Genomic DNA, 21,958 nt, shown 5'->3' with positions numbered 1-21,958 from the left:
GTCCTGAACGCCGTGTACAGAGGGAATTGGCAAGGGAGAATGAGTCAGGGCCAGGGAAGGACTCGGGGTTGTGAGAAGCATTTTAAAACGAGTTGGGTAAATTCACAAGCAGCCAGCAAGGTGAGGAAGACAACCGGAGCGCTGCGTGCCGATGGACGGACACACCTCGGGGGTTCTGGGCAGGGGATCAGTGCCGAGGATCTCTGACCGTGCCCCTGGACCCGCTGCCCCCCGCCCTTCCCGGGGCCGGACCCTCCGCGCCCCCCTCACCCGGGGCCCGACCCCCGTGCCCCGCTGCCCCCCAGGGATGGGCTCCCCGTGCCCCGCTGCCCCTCAGAGATGGACTCCCCGTGCCCGTGCCCCGCTGCCCCTCAGGGATGGACCCCCCGTGCCCCGCTGCCCCCCAGGGATGGGCTCCCCGTGCCCGTGCCCCGCTGCCCCTCAGGGATGGACCCCCCGTGCCCCGCTGCCCCCCAGGGATGGGCTCCCCGTGCCCGTGCCCGCTGCCCCTCAGGGATGGACTCCCCGTGCCCGTGCCCCGTTGCCCCTCAGGGATGGACCCCCCGTCCCCCCCTCATGTCCGCCCCCCGTGCCCGGGGCCCGCAGCATCCGCGGCCCCACAGCGCCCTCGGGCGGGCGCACGGCAGCGCTGCAGCGCCGCGGTCCCGCCGAGCCCTCCCGGCCCCACAGGCCGCAGCAGCGCTGCCCAAGAGCTCCGGCCGGCAACGCGCTCCTCGGCAAAGCCACAAAAAACACCCGCCGAGGCCTGTGCTAACAGCGGTATGCCCGCGTTTTATTTGTGTTCACTCGTCCAGCTGCAATTAGCACCGTAATGTCATTAAAGCCTCTCACAGGGAGGGTATTGCTGCTGTACGCCCTGCTGTCCCAGAGGCTCTGCCCCACTCCCGGCTCCATCGCCGCTGGCCGAGGCTGTGGGTGTGAGCTGCTGTTTGCCAGTGCATACATTCGGATTCAAGGCCAGAGAGAGTTTACAGCTGCAGTTGAAGAATCACTCTCAGTGGGGATTTGTGCCACAGAGATAACCCAGCAGGAGTGGCCACAAGGAGGGACTTGGCTGTCATACCTGCAAGACACACTTTAGGCATGTAGGGGAGTTCAGCCCATGGACCAAAGTGCCGCCTTTCCTCGCTGTGACCCAGGCTGTAGCACGGCTGCTTCCAGGGTGAGGCAGCCTAGGCTCACTGCAGGACTGGGACATGGGCAGTAAGGAATGCACTGGCCCAGGACGAGTCTGGTTTAGGTCCTGTGCTAAGAGGACCAGTAAGAGCAATGGAGGTGTAAGAGAAAAGTATTGCTTAGCCCACTAGGAAGTCACAGGGCTGTCCTGGACAAAGATGTCCAGACCCCAAGAGTACCCATGTCACACCCAGGGAAACAAGTCCTCTGCTGCAAGACAGCAGAGATTCCCCACCTCTCTTGCCAGATGCTCCAGCACTGGCCCCTTTGCTTTCCCAAGCTCCTGGCTGGAAGTGGGCAAGGCAGGTGTGGTAGACAACTACTGACTAGTAATTTTCCAAAAATATTCCTGGGCTTTGGGCTTCCTTCCCACTGAAGTGTGACCCAAGGCCACCCACCCCCAGTAACATCCAGCCCCAGGTCACCCAACACACCATTTCAGAAATCTGCAATACTTTAATCAAACCCTACTTAAGGCCACTGTTACTTTCATGATTGCACATATTCCTCCCTCTCAAAAGCAAAAATATCTTCAGTAACACTCAAGGACAGGGTCAAGCTTCCCCCTTCCCATAGTCAGGCAGTGTGACCAGAGCCACTGATGGCCGATGTGCCAATGGTCACGGCCCGAAGAGCTGGTCCTGGATGGCTGAGCAGGCAGCGGGGACAACTGCCAGGAGCTGAGTGACAGCTCAGATGTACCACCGAGGTTTTGCCAAGGCTCATCTCACGCAGTCACCTACAGCCAGGAGAGATTAAGTAACAGGGCTGTGAGCTGGAATCACTGTGGAGCACAAGGTCATGGCACAGAACTGGGGCTTTAAAAGTCACCACTACTCTCCAACACATGCAAAGGCTGGAGCAGCCCCAGGCAGGCTCCAGGTACTGTGGGAAGCGACATCACTGAAGTGACAGCACCCAGAAATGATTTGCAGTGTAGTCCAGTTACATCAAGTGGCAATAAAACTGTAAGTGGCTCCAGGACAGCGTGCCCCATTTGGTGAGATGAACAGTGGCTTTTAAAAAGATCACTAAATCCCATCAGCGCTACCTATACAAACCTCATTTATTTTAAAGGCTCCCATTAAAGTGCCTTTTATCCCTAGCAATAGGCAGTTTTAAATTGCAAATAACTTCTCAGATCAGTCAGCAACCATCTTCATTCCACCGGAGAGAGGGGCCTGGCTGGCCCCTGGGGACAAGGGTTCTTGAACGCTGTACTGAGTGTCTGGACGGGGTCTCTGGATGAGCGGGAATGCTGAGCAGCAGGACTATCCCGTGGCTTTGCCATGCTGTGCAGGACTCCGCTGAGCTGTCCAGGACTTCACCTTCCAGAGAGCTCTGGGGATCCGAAGCAGGTGTCACCTGCAGCGTAGCCGTGTCCCAGTGGGCAGCGTGTCCCTGCGGGCAGCGTGTCCCTGCGGGCAGCGTGTCCCTGCGGGCAGCGTGGCGGGGCGGGCAGCTCAGGCCTCGGCATCGTCCTGGCTCAGGGCGTCGGCGTCGTGCAGGAGCGGCGTGGTCTCGGAGGAGGGGGGACGTTTGCTCTGCGTGGAGTGGGGACAGGGGCTCTTCTCAGCAGCGCCTCTCTGCAGGGGAGGGACAGAGGTCACAGCATGGTCACAGCCGGCGGTGCCACCGCATCCCCACCCGGGGCACGCGCACCCCGAGCCTCTTGGACTTTCAGTGGCCAAGGACCCTTTTCTTAAAGTGAAGATTTTTGTACCTCTTTGTACCTCCTGCCCTACCAAAATGAGGTTATTTCCATTCCTGCCCACCAGCACCTGTAACACCACCCCAACACCCAGCCTGAAGAGCTGTGGGATGAAGTCAGTGCGCTGCACAGCATCCAAGGTGGAAGGGAGATGGACAGTCTGCTGAGGGACAGAGGAGCTTGGGGGCCCCCAGGCACCAGCTGCAGCAGGCACAGGCAGCGCTCATGCCTAGGATAATGGGAGGTGCAGCCTCTGCGGAAGGGGAAGGGTGGAAGCTGGTGCCTTCTGGCACCAAGACGGCTCCTCCTCCCCATAACCCTTAACACTTACACCTACAAAACAGGTTCACCACTCTCAAAGTTGAGCAGGAGCCAGATACGCCTTTAAACAGACCACGTGGGCCCTGACCCTGAATCATGCCAGAACCCCAGCAGGAAGCAGCAGGTGACCAGAGTGGGCCAATTCCTGCTGCTGGGGACTGCCCCTCACCCAGAGACTTTTGCTTGCTGGGGATGTGGGTTGGGGTGTTGTGGAGGGACTGTGAGGCTTGTCTAACCCTTTGACTATTGGCCACTGCTGCTCCAGTGTGGGCACCAGTGATACCACCAGGAACACCTGGAGACTCTTTGGGCATGGTGCTATTTGGTTGAAGTTTGGACTTGAGGATCTTGGAGGAATTTTCAACCTTAATGAGTCTATGATTCTAGAAGTGCCTACAGACCTCAGGTGAGGGGATACAGTCAGGGCAAAAAAGATGGTTAATATTCAAGGACCACCTCCTCCAAATTCAAGAATAGTCCACCCTAACAAGCATCCCAAGCCAGGAAAAAATGCCAGCAGGGCAACGTGGATGAACCAGGAGCTCCTGACCAACCACAAATGCAGAAAGGAAACATCTGGAAGGTGCGAGCAGGGACAGGTAACCTGGCAGGAATATAGGGACACTCTCCCAGCATGCAGGGATGAAGATAGGAAAGCCAAAACCCAGCTGGAACTGAATCTAGCCAAGGATGTCAGAGACAAGAAAGGCTTCTCAAGTACCCAGGTGACAAAAGAAAGAGGAGGGAACCATACAGGCCTGGGGCTGAATGAGGCAGGGGACCCCCGAAATGGAGGAAAGTCCAGAGCAAGGAAGATGCACCCTTGGTGGAAGAGGATGAGGTCAGAGAATACTTAAGGAACCCAGGCATACACAAATCCATAAACCCTGATGGGATGAATGGGCTCATGTCACAGCAAGGCCATTCCCTGTTGTCTTTGAACAGGCCTGGCAGTGGGGAGAGGGGCCCTAAGAGGGAAGGAAAGCAAATATCACTTCTGTCTTGAAAAAGATCAAGAAGGAAGCCCTCAGGAGCTACAGGCCAGTCAGCCTCCCTTCATCAGTGATGGAGCAGCTAATTCAAGGAACCATTTCCAGGCATGTGAAGGACAATTAAATTATCAAGTGTAGTCACTGGGCTTCACCAAGGGGAAATTGTGCTTGACCATCTATGATGAAAGGACTGGCTCGGTAGATGAGGGGAGAACAGTGGATATTGTCTACCTGGACTCCAGGCTTTTGACACCATCTCCCATGAAAACCTTATAGGGAAGCTGATGAAGTAGGGACTGGATGAGCAGGCAGTGAGGTGGACTGAAAACTGGCTGAACAGCAGGCCCAGAGTTGAGTTGGAGGCCAGTAACCATCAGTGTACACCAGGGGTCAATATTGGGTCCAGTCCTGTGTAACATCTTTATTAACGATCGGCAAAAACTGAGGGAGTGGCTGGTACACCAGAGGGACCTCAGCAGGCTGAGAAACGGACTGGAAGGACCCTCACGAAGTTCAACAAGAGGATGTACAAGGTCTTTCACTTGGGATGAACAACCCCGCACAGCAGGACACCCTAAAGGGCACCCAGCTCTGCAGCAGTTTGGCAGAAAAGGACCTGAGGACCTCAGGGACACCGAGCTGAAGGTGAGCCAGCAGCGTGGCCGGGTAGCAAAGGCAGCCAACTCTGTCCTGTGCTGCACTGGGAATGTTGCCAGCAGGTCTTGGAGTGATCCTTCCCCTCTCCTCATCACTGGTGAGGCCATACAGGGAGTACTGTGCTCAGTTCTGGGATTCCCAGGACAAGAGAGATGGAACTACTGGGAAGAGTGATTTTGGGACTGGACTGTCTCTTGTGTGAGCAAAGGGACTGTTCAGCCTGGAGAAGAGAAGGCTCAGGGGGATCTTACCACTGTAAACAAGTTTCTGAAGAGAGGGTGTAAGTGCAGAGCCAGGCTGTTCTTGGTGGTGTCCAGGGCCAGGACAAGAGCCAAGGGGTACTTAAACACAGGGGATTCCATCTGGACATTAAGAAATACTTTTTTTTTTCCTTTTTTTTTTTACTGTGAAAACTGTAAAAATGGGAACAGGTTGCCCTGAGGAATCTCCATCCCTGAAGATATTAAGAGACATCTGGACATGGTGCTGAGCTAGGTGACTCTGCTTGAGCAGAGGGATTGGGATAGATGAGCTCCAGAGGTCCCCTCAACCTCAACGACTCAGTGATTTTGTGTTCCTGTAATACAAACCCAGATATTTTATACATCAGAAATTCCCTCCTAAAAGCCTCTCTGTTGAGGCTCCCTGCATGCAGGGGAGGGGTGACACCCACCAGGAGACTACCTCTGTTACCCCACAAGTTTTTACCCATTCAAAAAACTTACCTCTGGATCTCAAACACTCAGAGATGGGGAGAAAATAGGCAAGAAAAGTATCTCCTCACACCAATCTTACTTTTCCCCTGACCCCTGCTGACATTATTAGGGCTGCAGATCAGGTACACCAGAGAAACAATAAGAGCATGTACCTGCAACCTGGTTAAGTGCCAGTACTAAGACATCTGAATTGCCCCAAATAAAGGCAGGAGACACCACCATTCCATCAAAGCTTGGCAGGACGGCGTGTCTGGGAGATGTGCACAGCAAACGTTTCATTTGATTGGTTTTAAGTGAAGTTTAATCAAATCAGGATGAGACAAAAGCGTGTTACCTTGACTGGGTACCCACCTACATTCTGGCTTCCCGCAACACCGTCCCCTTAACCGGAGGCAGGTTTGTGGCAGAGCTGGCCTGGTTTGCCTTATTACTGTCTGAGCTCTTTTTATTGCTACTCCAAAATAAAGAGCATTTTTCCTAGAAGACAATCAGTCTAGTTTATGGTGCACTTGGACATGAATTTCAGGAGGGTTCCAATTTTCGGAGGAGATTTGAAAAAAATCACTGTTTAACTAGAATCTAGTTATTAATGAAGATTTCAAAATTTAGGTTAAACTAAGTCCTATTTAAGATTTTGTTCAGTGTCAAGCCAGTTTTAAAATGGTCTGTTTGCCTTTTAAAATTGCCACCACACAGGCTGTAGGCCACAAGGGCAGAGAGCTACAGCGTCTGGGGGTGTTCTACCCCCGTCCAGATTATGCATTTTCTAGAGCTGCGAGTCCAACAGATGCATTTCAAACTGGCTCCACTAGAAACTAGACTAAGATTTAAGTGTTTCACAGCACCGCATCTGCACTGGCTTCAGAGCACACTGCTCCCTCCAGAAGCCAGAGGCACACAAGACACCAGAGGGAGGAGCTGGGTGCAGGGAGACCTTCATGCTGGCAGACACGTGAAGGTGTGGACAATGTCCCCGCTCAGTGTCCCCCCTGACATCGCCTGTGACTTCGGGAGGCAGAACTGTGCGTGATTAAGCAATCAGAGCTAGATCAGCAACACTTCAATCAAATGAGGAACACACCTTGGCTGCAAATTGCTGTCAACCGGTTTACAAGCTCTTATCTACTCATTAGGAGGAGACGTTCATCTGTCGTTGTACAGCTTTCTTAGAGATTGGTAAGGTCATTGAAGCTTTTTAATCACTTTCCAGATAGTCAGGCACTTCCTGACGTTGAGTTTTAGTTTAACACTTCGTGACTCTTTTGGCTGAGCACAGAAGTACAGCTGGCTTATGCCTGGGTTTGGGATATTTCACAAGCAGATATTCAGTTGGCTTGAATGAGTTTAAAATCCAGCTTTTCTCCCTGGCCCTTTCTAGCATGGTTAAATCTCTTTGATACCAGGAATTAAGACTTGCACAAAGCAGGGTGAAGAAATGCCATCTCAGAGCTGCATAAGGTGTTAGAAACGGCTGCCCAGCCCTTTCTCAGAGCTCCTGGGGTCATGCAGCAGACTGGAGCCTGTCTGCCAGCAACCACTCACATGTGCTGAAGTGCGGCAGCTCATCCCAGGGCCATCCTGGGAGCACAGGGTTTGGTGGTGAGCTCTGGGCTCCATGCTGGGCCCTAGCATCACTCCCACCCTGCAGGGAAGTGTGTGGAAGAACAAGGGGATTTGGGATCATATGTTTAAGTCACTTAAGTAATTGTACACTTGCTTAAAATCCAATTACGTGATACTCCGAGAACCTTGGCAATATTTAAGGTGGGTTTGCATCGGTGTTTGAGGAAGGGCTGTAACCAGCTGAGCAAAGGCAGCCCCTCACACAGGCCTCCCCTTCATCTGCTCTCATCCCAAGCACTGCCTTTAATCCCACAAGTAGCCTCTTCACCTCTGCAGCCTTAGAGCCAGCCTAAACCACCTGACTGTAGTGCAAAGCTAAATCAGCTTCCTTTGATACGGGTTTAGGGTAGGGAGTTAGATCTCTACTTCGAGAACTAAAGCTTGTAGAGAGCTTAGTGTTATCAGATCGATGTGGAGCCAGAGCCACAGATCTCCACCGAGTGTTTTGGCTGTTTTATATTCAGTCCTGACAGCTCAGCTCAGCCTCACCACACTGCCTGACCCACAGCCCAGCTGCCAGCTCCCAGCAGCCTTCAAAGGTCTTCACTTCTCAGGAAGCCCAGATCCACAAAGGCTCTGAGGGTTTCACTTCCAGAGCTCTTTGGAGCAGTTTGCACAGAAACCAAGTGCGTTTCACGGAAATGCAGAATCCGTGCTGGGCTGAGAGCAGCCACAGTGGCTGTGTCCCCTCTGCAAGAACACAGCAACTGCAGTTCACTTAACACGCTGTGTTCAGACAGCTCCATCCTCTGGAGAAGGCTCTGTTCTGACTGGAAAACTGCTGGGACCCTACAGAGGCAGATCTGTGCAACGGCACAGATCTTCTGCTGCCTTCTATGGAGGCTGGGTTGATAAACTAGGCTTGTTTCTTTGTTAGCTGGGTGAGCTGAGAAATACCTCCTCCTCCAGGAGGCCGCTTCCATCCTGTGCGCCAAGAAAGCCAGAAATGCTTCATGTTATCTATTTGCAGCCTAATTTCTAGATGGCTAAGGAAGTCCTGCTGCTCTCTGCTGGCACCTGGCACCATTAGGAGATTGTTGGTGGCATCAGCCAATGTTTCCTCAGACACGTTAGATTGTCAGCCCGACCTACACCGTCTGATTGAGTCTGATTTGACTCACAGCATTTCCCATGGGGCAGCTGCAGATTCTTACCTTACTCATTGCCATGAGCACAGCTGCTGAGATAATGAGTGGGACACTCAGCCCAAGGAAGATGTACTGCACGTAGTCCAGCACCGACGGGAGCAGCACCAGGTTGTTGTAAAACTGCTTTAGGACTGAGCCTTCGATGGATCCACTCTGCTCAAAAAAGCAGAGCTGTCAGTGGCATTTCCCTCCCATCCAGGGCTGAGACAGACCAGCAAATGATTCCTCTCCCACCACCTCCCAGCATAAATTAGGGAATTTATGCAAGATTCAGTCAGGCTAGAAGCTTTTACTAAATAGCTGGAGTCAGCTGGACATGCACCCACAGCTGGAGGCTGCACTCCCTGGCCCACATGAGGACAGGGATGCTGGCAGCTCTGTCCAGGGCCCTATTTAACCCCACATCTAGGGCAGAGCCAGAGATTTACCAAGTATAGTGCAGGGTTTGTTCAGCTCAGAGGGATTAATGGCACAGCCATTATTCAAGTATTGAAAAGCCTTCTGTTGGTGCTTAATTAGTCTGTCTGGCTTAAAGCTTTATCCAAAGTGGAGTTTCCCCAGCACTGGGCGATGGGGAAACAGGAGAGGCTCTGCAGAATCAGGCCAAGGAAGGCAGCTCACCTCTGCAAACCACAGCAGCGGCAGGACCACGGGCTTAATCTTCCCTGTTTGACTGGGGGGAAGAAAATCAAAAAAGAAACATACACTTAGGTTTATGGTTGATCAGGTCACAATTAACACCATAATTCTTCCTTAAGGGGACATGTCTGACAGACTGACAGTGGCCAGGAAACCACCATAAGGAGGTGGCAATCCCTGCTGGTCCAGTGAGCTGCTCCCACCTTGGGGGACCAGGTCCAACCTGTGCTTTTCATGCAAGAGCAGAGCTTATGCTTCCATGGGGGCTTAACTGCCAGGGGACAGCAATAAGTACCATCCCACACCTGGGCTCCAGGGAGATGAAACTCAGTGAACCAGAATGCTAAAGTTCATGTCTCAGTCACCTGGATGGCACCGTGGGGTGGTGCAGCCAAGTTGGCACCCTGGGGGCAGTCTGCAGGTGTTTGCCCCACAGCCAAAGCAGCGAGAGCACACTCCCACCCTTGTTGGTATTTAACATCTGGCACCACACAGTTTGGTTACAGGGACCTCCTGTTTGCTTTCATACAACTGGAAGTGTCTTTTTGGACACAAGCTTCACTCTCCACCCTGCAGGCAGAGTGTGTTTTGCCTCTCCATGCTGCAGGTAACTGCTGAGGATGCAGCACAGTGGAGGTGAACAGTTCCTGCCTCACCAGGAGGAACAGTGCATCCCTCGGCTGTCCAGTCATGGACAGGGACACTGCCCGAGCCGAGCAAACAGGCAGCCACTCTCTGCACTGCTAGAGGATGGAACTTGTGGTCACTGGAATGGCTGATGTTTCAGCAGAAGCCAGCTGGCTCCAGCAATAGGACAACTGGTCATGGTAAAGCTGCTTCATCTTTGGGGAGAGTAAACTCTGCAGCAACCTCAGCATCAGCAGAACTCCCTGCTCAGGGAAGGCAGATGGACGTTTCTAGAAGGTGACCACTTACATTATACCAGACACACGCTTTATGTACAGGTTCAGCTGGAGCTTGATGGAGCAGTTCATGGGGATGCCCGTCATCTGCACAGGGAGAGACCGATTCATCAGTAACCTCAAGTGACTTTGTAGGGACCAACAGACTCTGATCAGCAACACCCCAAGACCACGAAAACATCACACTTCAAAGCTGATCTTGTTGACACCCATTAAGACATTGGTTTCTCATGAGTCTGCAGTGTTGCAACACATTTTTACAAGCAGAGAATTGTTGTTGGACTGTCACTGTTTGTAGTCAGCAGACTGCAGCCAGATAAAAATATAATTAACTGTACTGCTATCAGTAGAAGTTTAATACTGAAATAAACTTAATTAGATTTTCATAACCGCGATAAGAAAAGCAGTCAGAACCCAATTCTATATAAGATATGCAGTTTACCTTACCTCAAGAGGGAAATGGGTTTTTTGCTGGAGCAAACATCACTGAGTATTTGGAAAAACTAACCATGCACAACACAGGCTGCGGGTGGAAAATGCCAAAGTCCCCTTCCCATCAGCAGCTGGGACAATGATGCCTCAGGACACCCCAAATAATCCCCTCTGGAGCAGTGACTTCACCCTCACGCTGTAGGTACGTGAGGGATGCAACACAGCAGCAGCCCAGCGCAAAAGCGGTCAGTTCCAGATGGGCAGGTTGAGAGAGTGGAAGAAGCCAGCCCAAAAATGGAGGCACCAGCCTGAGCCACAGCGTGGTCTGCACACTTTGCCAGCCAGTTCTCATGGCAATGTACATTTGCAGATTTGGGGCAAAGCTGGCCTGCTGCCAGATACACCTCCTGGTGTTATAGGCCTGAGTCAGTGGAAAGAACTTCACTGTGCTTATCGAAACAGTTATGTTTATAATTAGTTCTGCAATTCGCTAGAAGCCAGGCTAATTATTCAATTAGTTTATGGCTTTGATATTTTTATCTGCACATGTCCTTGCCAGTCTTTGCACTATGGAACCTGCTCAAATCAGTGCCACGAGAGCAGAGTGGTGCCACTGCTCGGCTGATGGCAGGGTCCCCCCCCATCCTGGGCTGGTCCCTGGGGTGAGGGGAGGACCCTGGTGGGCTCACTCACAGGGTGCACATCGAGGAAAAGCCCGTGCTGCTCCTTGCTGGGGTGCAGGCCTTCGACTGCGCTCACCAGGGATGGGTCGGCGTTGTAGAAGTGAGGGTGGGAAATGAACATCGGTGCATCTGCATGAGATTGAAGACATCTTAAAACTCCTCCACACCTACCTAAGAACTTTTCTTGATGTTTTTATGGACTTGCAGTATTTGGTCTGAACAGGCTTTTATATTTTCTCCTCCCAACCCTTCCCTCCCCGCTGGTCATTCCATTACTCCGGGAGGGTTGAGGACCAGCCACCACACAACGCCGTGGTAACTCACTGTTCCCAGACACGAGTTAGGACACCCAGCCTGGACTGTCATTCCTGTGTGACGCATGCTCAGTGTAAAAGTCAACATTTAATTTGGCAGTTGCACGGGCTGCCTCTTCCTTTCTCCCCTGCCTGCTCCCACCACCAGCCCAGGGGATGTAATGCTCCCACTGTATCCTCGGGCACTCCCACAAATGCCAGGCTGTCATAGGGCTGGGGACTGAAGGAACTTTGGGCACAAGGGCTTTCCCTCATTGCTGAGAGGCCTGAGGGAGTGCACGCAGAGCCCAGCAGCACTTTTCAGCATCCCAGCGGACACCAGAGCTGATTTTCCAGACAGCCAAGCTTGTATTGCATCTCGAATTTAACATTTGTCCATTAAAGGAGAGGCAGGGGGGAAAGGACTCACTGAGTCTACAGGTGCTGACGTTCTGGATGCCAGACTGCATGCAGGGGCAGAAGCCCTCGTTGGGTGGATAATCTGTGCCGTTGGCAAAGAGGGTTTTCGGTGCCACGAACCGATAGGTGGGCACACCCTTGAACTTCCCAGACTGCTCATACACCAGTGTCATGGATCTGGAAGGGTTTCAATGGAGAAGGAACAGGATTAGTCAACAGGTCTCCAGCCCAGGACTGGGTTTTTATCTTGCCTGGATAAGATGCAGTTGCAATGTAACTTAGACTTTGAGATCAAGATAAACCCTCAGAGCAGTGCTTTGGATGGGGAATGAATATTTATGGCTTTTGCTTTCCATATTTTAAGCACATCTACAGGGTTGGTCAGGACAAGTTATGGAGAGAAACCACAGGATTATGCCTGTTTGCTATATCCAGGTGAGATTTGTTTAAAGGCATGTAGTAATCCCCAGGGCTGCTCTCCAAGAGATAATATCCACTTTATGCAAGCCTTGGCTCCGAGGTGCTCCGTTACAGGGCACAGACACTGGATAAACCTCTTTCACAGGCCAACTCTGGCAACAGGCTGACAGGGGAGTGGAAAATTTCTCTACGTGACACAGCAAGATTTTTTTTTCTTGCTACAAGAGGCTATTGATGTTGTGCTGCAATATTGCTACCAGCTGGCCAGGATCAATGCAAGTTTCCAGGACAAAGGTTTGCTCCCTTCACACTTGAGTGAGGCTTGCAGGGATCAGAGAATCACAGAATGAGTAAGTGGGTCACAGAGGGCATCCAGGACAGCTTGGGCAGGCCAAGGGGATGCTCATTCCTACAGAGGCCTTCTGATGCTCTGGGATGGGGGGGGGGTTCAGGGCATGTTCAGCAGTTACGTATGTGCCTCTTGGCTCTGCTCACCTTCCAGCAAGGAGGCAGAGGTTGCTGTAACACATCAGCAGCATAAAACCTGGGTAGCTGCATCTCGGCATCAGCTGCACTTCATGTGCACAGAGCACAGGAGATGGGCCCTGCCTGTTGTGCAGCAAGGCAGGAATGCTCTCAGCCTACCAAGTGATGTTTGTGACTCTGGGTGAACAGAGGCCGAGGCAGAGGTCTGGGGAGAAGACACAGCACTGTCTGAGAAGCTGAGCCATTTCCCCACAGTTCTGTGTGGCAGGAGCCTCCTGTAACCAACAAGAAACCAAACTTGGTTTCCTCCACTTCACTAGAAGCATGCTCCATTCCAGAGATTTCTGTGGCTTTACAGGAACAGGTTATGTGTGTTTTAGACTCGGTTACAGGTAAACTTCCGTGTAAATTCCTGGCTCCGGGTCATTCTGGCACTTGCTGATGCCCCTTGTGCAGAGGAATCCCTGTGCTATTGCTCAGCTCAGCTGTCTGTTTTTTCACTGAAGAGGTCATTCTGTTTTGCAGCACTATCTACAAAGCCTGAATTATCATTATCTTCCCCAAGCTAGGGACAGGGGTTTTGTGCCTGCTTCCCCTCCTTCCAGCCTCAGGCATAGGTACTTTAACCCCTGTGTGATCAGCTGAGGTCAGGGTGTCTTATACAAGCAGGAGCAAAAAAGAAAAAAAAAAAAAAAAAAAAGAAAAAAAAGTAGAAAGAGCCTGGAAATGGTGGCAAGAGTTTCCCCCCCAGCATAATTTCTCCAAGAGTTTAGTCAGCTGAAAGAGTTCTGCAAACAGTTACAGTTGCATTTCCCTCTGACAACCCTTACTTCTCCTTCTCACTGCCCACATCTTATCTATGTAAGATAACCACATCTGGTTATCTTGTACTGATTCACCTCGGGCAAGTTGGACTTCTCCAGTGATATGGAAGGTATTTATGGACACCACAAGATGCTGATCATCAGACAACTACGCTGTTTGCAAAGCTCAGATACCACAACCCCAGTATGTGAGGCACCCCTAGAGCAGCTGAACTTTAACTACATAAACAAATAAACAAAACTTTAACTACAGAAACAAATCCTGAGCCCTCTGTGTCACTGCACGGGAGCTCTGCGTGTGCAGGATGGGTGCAGCATGTCCTGCCACCTGCATGGGGACAGGCTGGTGGCTGTGGCCTCACCTGCAGGCATCAGGGCTGTAGAACTCCAGGGAGGTCGGGGACATGAACGGTGGCCACATCTCCCCTGCTGTCCCATTGATCATGTTGCACTGGCTGCTCCGCCAGTAGTTCACCTGTGGGACAGGTGTAGAGAGGAGAACTCAGAAGGACGAGCTTGCTGCAGTCAGCTTTCACCCCTGCATGGAATATCCACCACCCCACACTGCTTCCATAGCAGCTTGGGATAGCAGCATCAAAGATCTTTCCCATCTTAAGCGTATTTTCCATGATTCTGAGAGTCAAACATCCACCCAACTAATAGACAAGATCCACCTGTCCCCAGGGACTGATCTCTAGATCCAGCTGATTTTAGTTAGGAGCAGAATTCCACAAGGGAAGAGTAAAGCATCCTTTAACAAGAGTATTTAACACCTTCAACACAGGCCAAAGGAGCCTGAGACTTCAGCCCTTAGAGCAACCAGCTCCAACAGCACTGCAAGGGAGTCCAAGTGAAACCCATGAGGAGATGAATTTAATGCTTCCTGACAAGCCCCTTGCCACATGGCCACCTCCTGGCAACTTGCTAGAACAGAAGTTGCAGCACTTGAAGTCCTGTAGAAACTTGTTTTCAAACCTGACCCACGCACAACAGCACCCAGAGCTTTCAGTTTACACTGCTTTAAGTCAGGCATTGCCCCATTATTAAAAGTTTGCTGCCAGACACTCACCTTCTTTAGCCCATTCCATGAATCAATCATATGAACTTGACTGATGTCCTTCATGCCTGTGTTTACTGTGAACAGTCCTGAATTGGAGTTGTTAAACTGCAGAGAGAAGGAATGACTTTTTAATCCACCACACACAGCAAGGCTGCAGCACGTTACTGACTCTGGGTGCTCCATCAGCTCTAGGGGTGCCTCACATACCATCAGCTACTCAACTTCTACTTAGCTGGGTGCCTGAGCCATCCCCAAGAACAATATTGCTGTGATTTTAGCATTCCCCACCAACCACTTTACTTACATCTACAAATAATCCAAACTTCCCCTTGAAAGGGATCAGGCCAGGAACAAGCATATTTATTGTGTCTATAAGGGGGTCTTCATACCCCCACATGATCTCCCCCACTGTCCGGTTCATGAATGCCTCCTGTTTCAGGCCAGCCAGGGCTCCACTCAGTAAAATCTTCAAAACATTTGGCAGTTTTTCCATCATCACAGCTGCTCCCTGGGAAAGAAAACAAAACCTCTGGGATAAGAGCCCCATCTTAACCGAAGAGGAAGCATTCTTGGTGCTGAGCAAAATCATTCTGCTGCTCCCATCTATAGCCCCAGAGGAATCCTCTGGACAGACTGAGGCTCTTCATTTATTCCCAGTTTGGGAAGAAAGCAGTTGAAGGCTCACAGGCTTGATTTCCCCACAGGATGCTCAGGTGAGGTTGCAGATTCAAGCTCAGCTGCTTTGCCAGCCCTTTGGCACATTCTGGTTTTGGAACAGTAGCAGCCCAACACAACAACCAACACTCAGAACAGAGATAATTGCATTTTATGAGTTTAACTACCTCATTGTTTGATAAGCCTTAAAACCCACGAGAAAGTGATTCAGTAATCCAGTGATTCAGTGCTGGGCTTCACCACCCTCCCTGCAAGCTCAGAAGGTGGAGCCCATCCAGACAACAAGCACTCACCAACATCAAAATGTTTGGCACAACAACATACTCGTCTTCGGTGCCGTTGGACAAGTCTGGCTGGAAGAAAAGGTTCCGGTTCTCCAGGTAGGAAACTGTGTCATTGTTGTGGAACGTGATATTTGTTTTATACCTGTACTCCCTGCAAAGAGATGGGAGATCATGGGAACCTTCCCCCAGGCAGAGCCCCTGCTGCCTGTGGAGCAAGGATGGCCTGCACAGGCCTGGGCTTGAAGGAGACCAAACCCCAGCGAGGAGCAACACGGCAGCTGGGGAGGCAGCGTGGGAACAGATATAAACCTCACATCCCAACCAGGGCAAGTGTCTGGCAGGAGGAGAGAGCAGCCCACAAGAGAGGCATCCTGACAGGATGGATTCTTGCAGCCACAAAGTGTTTCTTCCCAACTCAACACCCAAGAAATTCAAGACAAAAGCCCAAGTCTCCTCCATTGCTTCACCTACAGCCACTGCAAAGCCCAGCCACATCAGAGAGGTGCCCAGATACGCAGAGCCACAGAAACCCACATGCCAAAACAACCTGCAAACAGGAGAGGACCAGCCAAGATGCCACATGTTCCACCAGTGAGCCCACACTGATTTGCTCCCAAGCTCCCTGATGGCTCCTGGGTTCAGGGCAGCCTGACCCTCCACACAACATTGTGGCCCTTCTGCTCCTCAGGGCTTCAGGCCATCCATGTCCTGCACACTGCCCAGTGCTGCTGGACCTCAGCCCACGCCACAGGGCAGCCCCAGTGTCACAGACACTGCAGTGCTCTGCAGCAGTGCGAGGCTGTCCCCAACATCACAAGCCTGTTACTGCTCCTGGAGGAACTGAAGCTCAACTCACCAGCAAAAACAAAGTCCTTCACTGTGGAGCCTCTGTTTTACAGCCCCCATTAGGACAGGGCACTAATCTTGCTCAGCAGGAACACAAGAACACTAATAAGCTTCAAACCTTTGTTTATTATTATTTAAAGTAAGGGAAGCTTTTCCCCAAGCCAGTGAGCGATACGATTCCAATCTACAGAACCCACATGGTGTGAGCTGCAATGCCAGAGGAAACAAGGGCATATACATACTGCAAGCCTCCCCTCCACACTGCTCAAACAGCTTTGGATTAACCAATAATCTTCCCACATGAGCTTGCTTAGGCTGCTGGTTTAACCTCACCACATTAGTGTAGGCACTGAGGTGTTGAAGATCGCTGTTAAATGGGAAATTCACATGTTCAACTCAACACCAACTATCACTTGCTCTTTCAGGTGCTGAGAAACACCTGGGGCTTCAGCCACCATTCTCAGCCATGGCAGACAGACCCAGCCCTGCTGTGTGTGGCTCTGACCCAGTGTTAGTGCTCCATACTTGTTCTCCATACTGGTTCCCATGACCAGAGAGCTCACGTTAGGCACATTCTGGGTCTCACGTTAGATAAGGACTGACCCATGAAGTTTGATACTGAGGCGACTCCAGCCCAAGAGCTGGGCTCTTAAATGCACAACGAAGATAAAATAAGAGCACTCTGAAGACAGGGTCACCCACCACCACACCAACACCCCTCATACTCATGTTTGGACCACATCAGCCCAGGTCTGCCTGCCCAACAGGCCCCAGAAAAGGATTGAGCTCCACAACTCAATGGAGCACCCACCAATCTCACTGCCTCAGCATCCAGAGGTCCTACGTGTGTCTTTAGCATGATCAGAGCAATCAGAGCACATTTGGGTCACTTTCAGTGCCACTGGGCTCCCACCGACCCTGCTGATGCAATGTCCTCCTGCCAGAGGAGCCAGCCAGCAGCCTGGCAGGCAGCACAGTGGTCAGGCTCATGCCAAGCTGGACCACAAGTGGTACCTGACCTGTACACGTAGGGTCCACGCTGGCTCAGCACTGGCTTCTCTCCCTGGAGGACCTGCTTGGGGTTCAGCACTTCGAAGAAATGCACTGACAAGTAGAAAGGAACAGGGATGTCTTTCCACATTTGGAAGGAGATGCTGCTGGGGTTGATCCTGACGTTCTGTAAGGAAAAAAAATAAGGAGACACAACTTTTGGGCTTTGTGGCTGCAGGTGAGCACAGCCACCCTCAGCTCAATGTAAGGCAGAGCCAAAGGTGGCAGTTACAAGAGAGGCTCTGCAGAGGATCCAGGTGTGTTTGGCAGACTGAGACCGAGCTAGATCTACAGGGAGAGCTCCTGTGCGTGCAGAAGCGGCAAGTTTATGCCACAGGATGGTTGCTGGCTTATTCATTCAGGTTTAACTTTTCAAACCCTACCCACAGGGTTTCCAAGTTTCTTTGATATGCTGGAGACTTGGCTCTGCATTAGACAAACCAGTACTGAATTATTCACTATTCTGCATGTTTTACTTGTCTGGCAGAAAAAACCCTGTCCCTAAGGCCTTTGCTCCTGGATTTGGCAGCTCCACACAGCTAAAACCAAGCAAGAAGTGGCACAGCTATCCTCATAACTGTTCGGGTACCAGCAGGGAGAGCCCACTAGATTCCCAAAAAGAAGACGGAGAACTTGGATGGTAGCCCAACTGTGTCCCAACAGCACAGCACAGGACACCTCTGCCTCCTCTCAGCTGCCAGCCTGCATTGACTCACAGCTGATCATGAGGCAGATCAAAGGCAAGGCACAACCCAACCATGTTCCCATATCACTGTCCTGTGTGCTGGGAAATGCCTGCAGGAGCTCAAAGACAACCTAAGTTCTCCTCAGTTCATGTCCTGGCATCTGGCCACCTCTGCCTCCACTCCCTCCCTGCCTCCAGGAGGTTGCAGTAGGGGCAAGAGCTTGTTCCCTCTTGAACATCTACTTTGGATGTGTTCCACCACAATCTTTTCTTCTGCAAGCACAAATCCTTGGCCCTGCTTAGGTAAGCTAGCCAGCTTATGGAAGTGGGGCTGATCCACCAACGGGAGGAGGGACATGGGCTTTATGCTGGTGCAGCTCAGCAGCCCCACAGCAGCTCCTGCTCTGGAGCAGCTCGATCTGACTGGGCACATATTGCTGACACAAAGGGCTGAGGTGGAACTCTGCCAGAGGTTTCCCCACACCACCTCATCTTTCTTGAGGCATTTCATGGCAAGGCTGAGCTGCCCGTGAGCAGCAGGGCTCTGCAAGCCCCTCATCCAAGCCCTACCCTAAGCAGACATCTCCACAATGCTGTGTAGCCCATCTAACCTAGCAAACCCTTCCCGTTGCCACTTCCATGCACACATGTTGCTCTAATTTTGCCAGCATCAAGGATTTCATGGCAAAGAAGCAGTAATAGGACAAATTTTAATTTAGTCTGCTTTACAACCCTGATTCCAGAGTGTTGAATTGATTACAATCAAGAGCATTTCGTTTCCTTTACTTGCTTATTCTGTCTTGCACTCCTTTGATTACTTGTTGCATATGCATTTATTTTTATAACATGTACTCTGTCAGATGGAGTTACATCCCAGCTCTCTGCTGCCTTTCCCAGCTCCCTCCCACCCGGGCACAGCAGCTCAAGGTACTCCACAGGTTCTGCTAAGATCCCCTATAATGGAGTAGCCTTGAAATTAAGCTACTTTTAAGTCAAAACAAACATGGTCATATGTCTGAAATAAAAACAGAGTATTTGTCAACTAGATGGGTTACAAAGGGTCACCGAGATGTTTGACCCCTCCTGACCAGGCTGATCTTTGTTCCTGAGGAACTGAAAGGATCTGGTTACAGTCCAGCGGCTCAAGACAGGGACAGAAGAGCAGCAGCTCCACCACAGTGTCCAAATCCTGCTTCTCCAGGAGGGAGGCACCCTGCTCAGTAAAACTGAGAGATGAGGTTTTCCCCGCAGACTGGGAGGAGCTGGGTGTCAGTCAGATCTCACCCTCCACATCCTCTCACCACCCTCCTCCTCCTCACCCTGCTACATCAGCAAGGTCGGTGCTGCCGCTTGCTCCTGGCTCCTGCCGCCCAGGACAGCATCCGAGTGCTCCCAAGTGGAGCAGCCACGGGTAGCAGAGGGATGAGCTGATGCAGCCTCACTGTGTGCAAGCTCATACCTTGGGCAGGTCTGCAGCATTCCAGGTGCTTCCAGAAAAGAAATACCCCCAGGTTTTGCAGGGCCAACCCCACAGGCAGCCCAATGCAGATGGGGCAGGAGACAGGCTCCAAGCTTCCTGTGTCCTCTTGCTTTCCCTGCAGACTTCACACAAAGATATCCTTGAAACAAGCACCTCTCTGTAACTAAGTGCTTTTCCATCAGGATACACCATCCTGACAGAGCTCAGGAAGCCAGAAAGGAAACCAGCCTTTACCTGCCCAACCCCAGCTCTTCAAGCTCCTCTTACCCACACTACTCTGAAACCCAGGAGTTTCAGTAAGGGCCTGAATATTCCTCATCACCCCTCAGCACTCAGTTATCAGGCTTAATGTGAAATGGAAAAAATATGAGCTCAGGGCAATTTTGTGTTGTGTTAAAGATGTGGAGATCAAGGGTTTGAGGTGAAGGGAGGAGAAACAAGGGTTGGTCTTTTCCTCATCTTCTGTTCTCATTGCAAATTACTAGGACATAGCTAATTAGGTTGAAAGAATCAGGATTAGCTAAAAAGAGGGCAGAAAGGTTTTTGCATGAAATATGTCATTTCTTTTCTGCAGGGGCCCTTCAGCCTTTTATTTGCAGGTACCAGCTCCTGCTGTCGATAAAACTGAACAAATATTTTCTACTGGTTAATCTACAGGACTGTCTGGTTCTGCCCAGCCAGTAGTGCTTCTCGGGGGTATGTTTAAGTAGGTCATTTTCAGCAGAGGCTTTGCGCCACATGCAACGCCAGCCATTGGCTGTGAGGTGTTTGTTTACCTCTTTCATCAGAGGCAAATTTTATGGGGTTGATCTGGGTAGGTGGAACCTTGGAGAAAGGCCAAGGCAGGGAGCACATCTGCTTTGGACAGGGAGAAAAAGGGTTGGGTAAATGTGGGGATGAGCTCAGCAGGATAACTGGTGTCCCAGCAGCAGGGACAGGTTCATAAAACTGTGCAGCAGTTACTGAACAGACCAACAACTCCATCCACAGCCCCACGTTTTGGGGACAAACCCTCTTCAGCCTCAGGACCTCTACTGTGGATAAAACAGATCTTCAGAGAAGCAGCTCTGCATGTTTTCAGTCTAGGAGAGAGGATAACTCAGAGGCTGCTCCATGCACGAGGCTCATTTGGAGCGCTCCTGCACATCATCTGCCCTGCTTCCAGTTGGGAAAGCACCTCACCAGAGCACACGTGAGCCCACTAGTCTGCTCATCTATTTATGAAAGGAGTACCTGGTGCTGCGGGTAGAAGGAGGTGAGGGGGAGGAAGGGTTGGTGCTCAGCGTGATGCTCTGCCAAGCACTGCATCCCCAGCCAGTTCCCGGGATGCAAAGAGCCCTCGTTAACCAGGGGTGGTTAACCTGCTCACTTCGGGCAAATTTGCTGTCGCCAAGGGTGGAACACTCCAAGCCGGCATCTGCCCAGAGTAAGAGCCTGAGGCTGCTGGGAGCTGCAGCAGCTGCCACCTGCAGCGCTCGGCTCTCCGGACCGCACCGCACAAGCAAACGTGCCCGCGCACCAACCAGCCCCAGCCCGCAGCGCTCGGCTCCAGCCACCGACCGCACCACACGCGGGCTCCAGCGCACCCCGCTCCGCGCCGCCACCGAGCCTGCACGGGCTGCATCACCCCCCGAGCCCCCGCCACCGAGCCCCGCACCGACTGCATCACACCCCGAGCCCTGCCACCGGCTGCATCACACCCCGAGCCCCTCCACCGAGCCCGCACCCGCTGCATCACACCCCGAGCCCCGCCACCGAGCCCGCACCGGCTGCATCACACCCCGAGCCCCGCCACCGAGCCCGCACCGGCTGCAATCACACCCCGAGCCCTGCCACCGGCTGCATCACACCCCGAGCCCCTCCACCGAGCCCGCACCCGCTGCATCACCCCCCGAGCCCCGCCACCGAGCCCGCACGGGCTGCATCACACCCCGAGCCCCGCCGCCGAGCCCGCACCGGCTGCATCACACCCCGAGCCCCGCCGCCGAGCCCGCACGGAGCCGAGCCCCCGCCGCGCCTCCGGCGCAGCCCCGAGCCCCGCTGACCTTGATGACCTGCTGCCTGATGATGACGGGCCCCAGGAGCAGCAGGCAGCCCCCCACGAGGGCGCAGGCCACCCCGGCCAGCCCCAGCCCCACAGACAGCCTGCGCCGGGCCACGGCCATGGCGCGGCGGAACCGGGAGCGAACCGGAGCCGGCAGAGGCGCCGCGGCCGCCGCCGCCGCCGCTTTATGGCCCCGCGGCCCGGCCCGGCCCGGCCCGGCCGAGAGGGCGGGGCCAAGCGGGGAACGGGCGGGGCCGATGTGGCAGACCACGCCCTCAGCCCGGTAGCCCACGGAGCGACGGGAAAGGGAAGCCGAGCGTGGTGAACGTGTGAACACGTGTGTCCGCAC

At 52.5% G+C, this 21,958-nt stretch overlaps 1 protein-coding gene across 6 annotated transcripts; it reads right to left on the bottom strand.

Moving 5' to 3' along the window:
* Positions 1-764: 764 nt before the first annotated feature.
* On the bottom strand, positions 765-21,783 carry SCARB1 (scavenger receptor class B member 1). Of its 6 annotated transcripts, XM_039560749.1 has the most exons (14): positions 21,611-21,699; positions 20,799-20,982; positions 17,370-17,527; positions 15,514-15,655; positions 14,850-15,053; positions 14,555-14,650; positions 13,848-13,960; positions 11,766-11,932; positions 11,053-11,171; positions 9,941-10,014; positions 8,987-9,038; positions 8,372-8,518; positions 5,946-6,071; positions 2,700-2,783 (listed from the first exon to the last, which is right to left on the bottom strand). In XM_039560749.1, the coding sequence occupies exons 2-13, from the start codon at positions 20,871-20,873 to the stop codon at positions 5,946-5,948; spliced, it is 1,473 nt and encodes a 490-aa protein (XP_039416683.1). In that variant the 5' UTR covers positions 20,874-20,982; positions 21,611-21,699; the 3' UTR covers positions 2,700-2,783. The 6 variants fall into 6 exon arrangements, with proteins under 6 accessions (XP_039416679.1, XP_039416680.1, XP_039416678.1 ...); XM_039560745.1 differs by lacking the exons at positions 5,946-6,071; positions 20,799-20,982 and adding an exon at positions 765-2,582 and having other exon boundaries at positions 2,617-2,783; positions 21,611-21,783; XM_039560746.1 differs by lacking the exons at positions 5,946-6,071; positions 20,799-20,982 and adding an exon at positions 765-2,582 and having other exon boundaries at positions 2,634-2,783; positions 21,611-21,783.
* Between the last annotated feature and the right edge of the window lie 175 nt (positions 21,784-21,958).

This window comes from Corvus cornix, chromosome 15 (genome assembly GCF_000738735.6).
Source record: "Corvus cornix cornix isolate S_Up_H32 chromosome 15, ASM73873v5, whole genome shotgun sequence".
Classification (NCBI taxonomy): Eukaryota; Metazoa; Chordata; class Aves; order Passeriformes; family Corvidae; genus Corvus; species Corvus cornix.
This window is presented reverse-complemented; position numbering and strand designations above follow the sequence as displayed.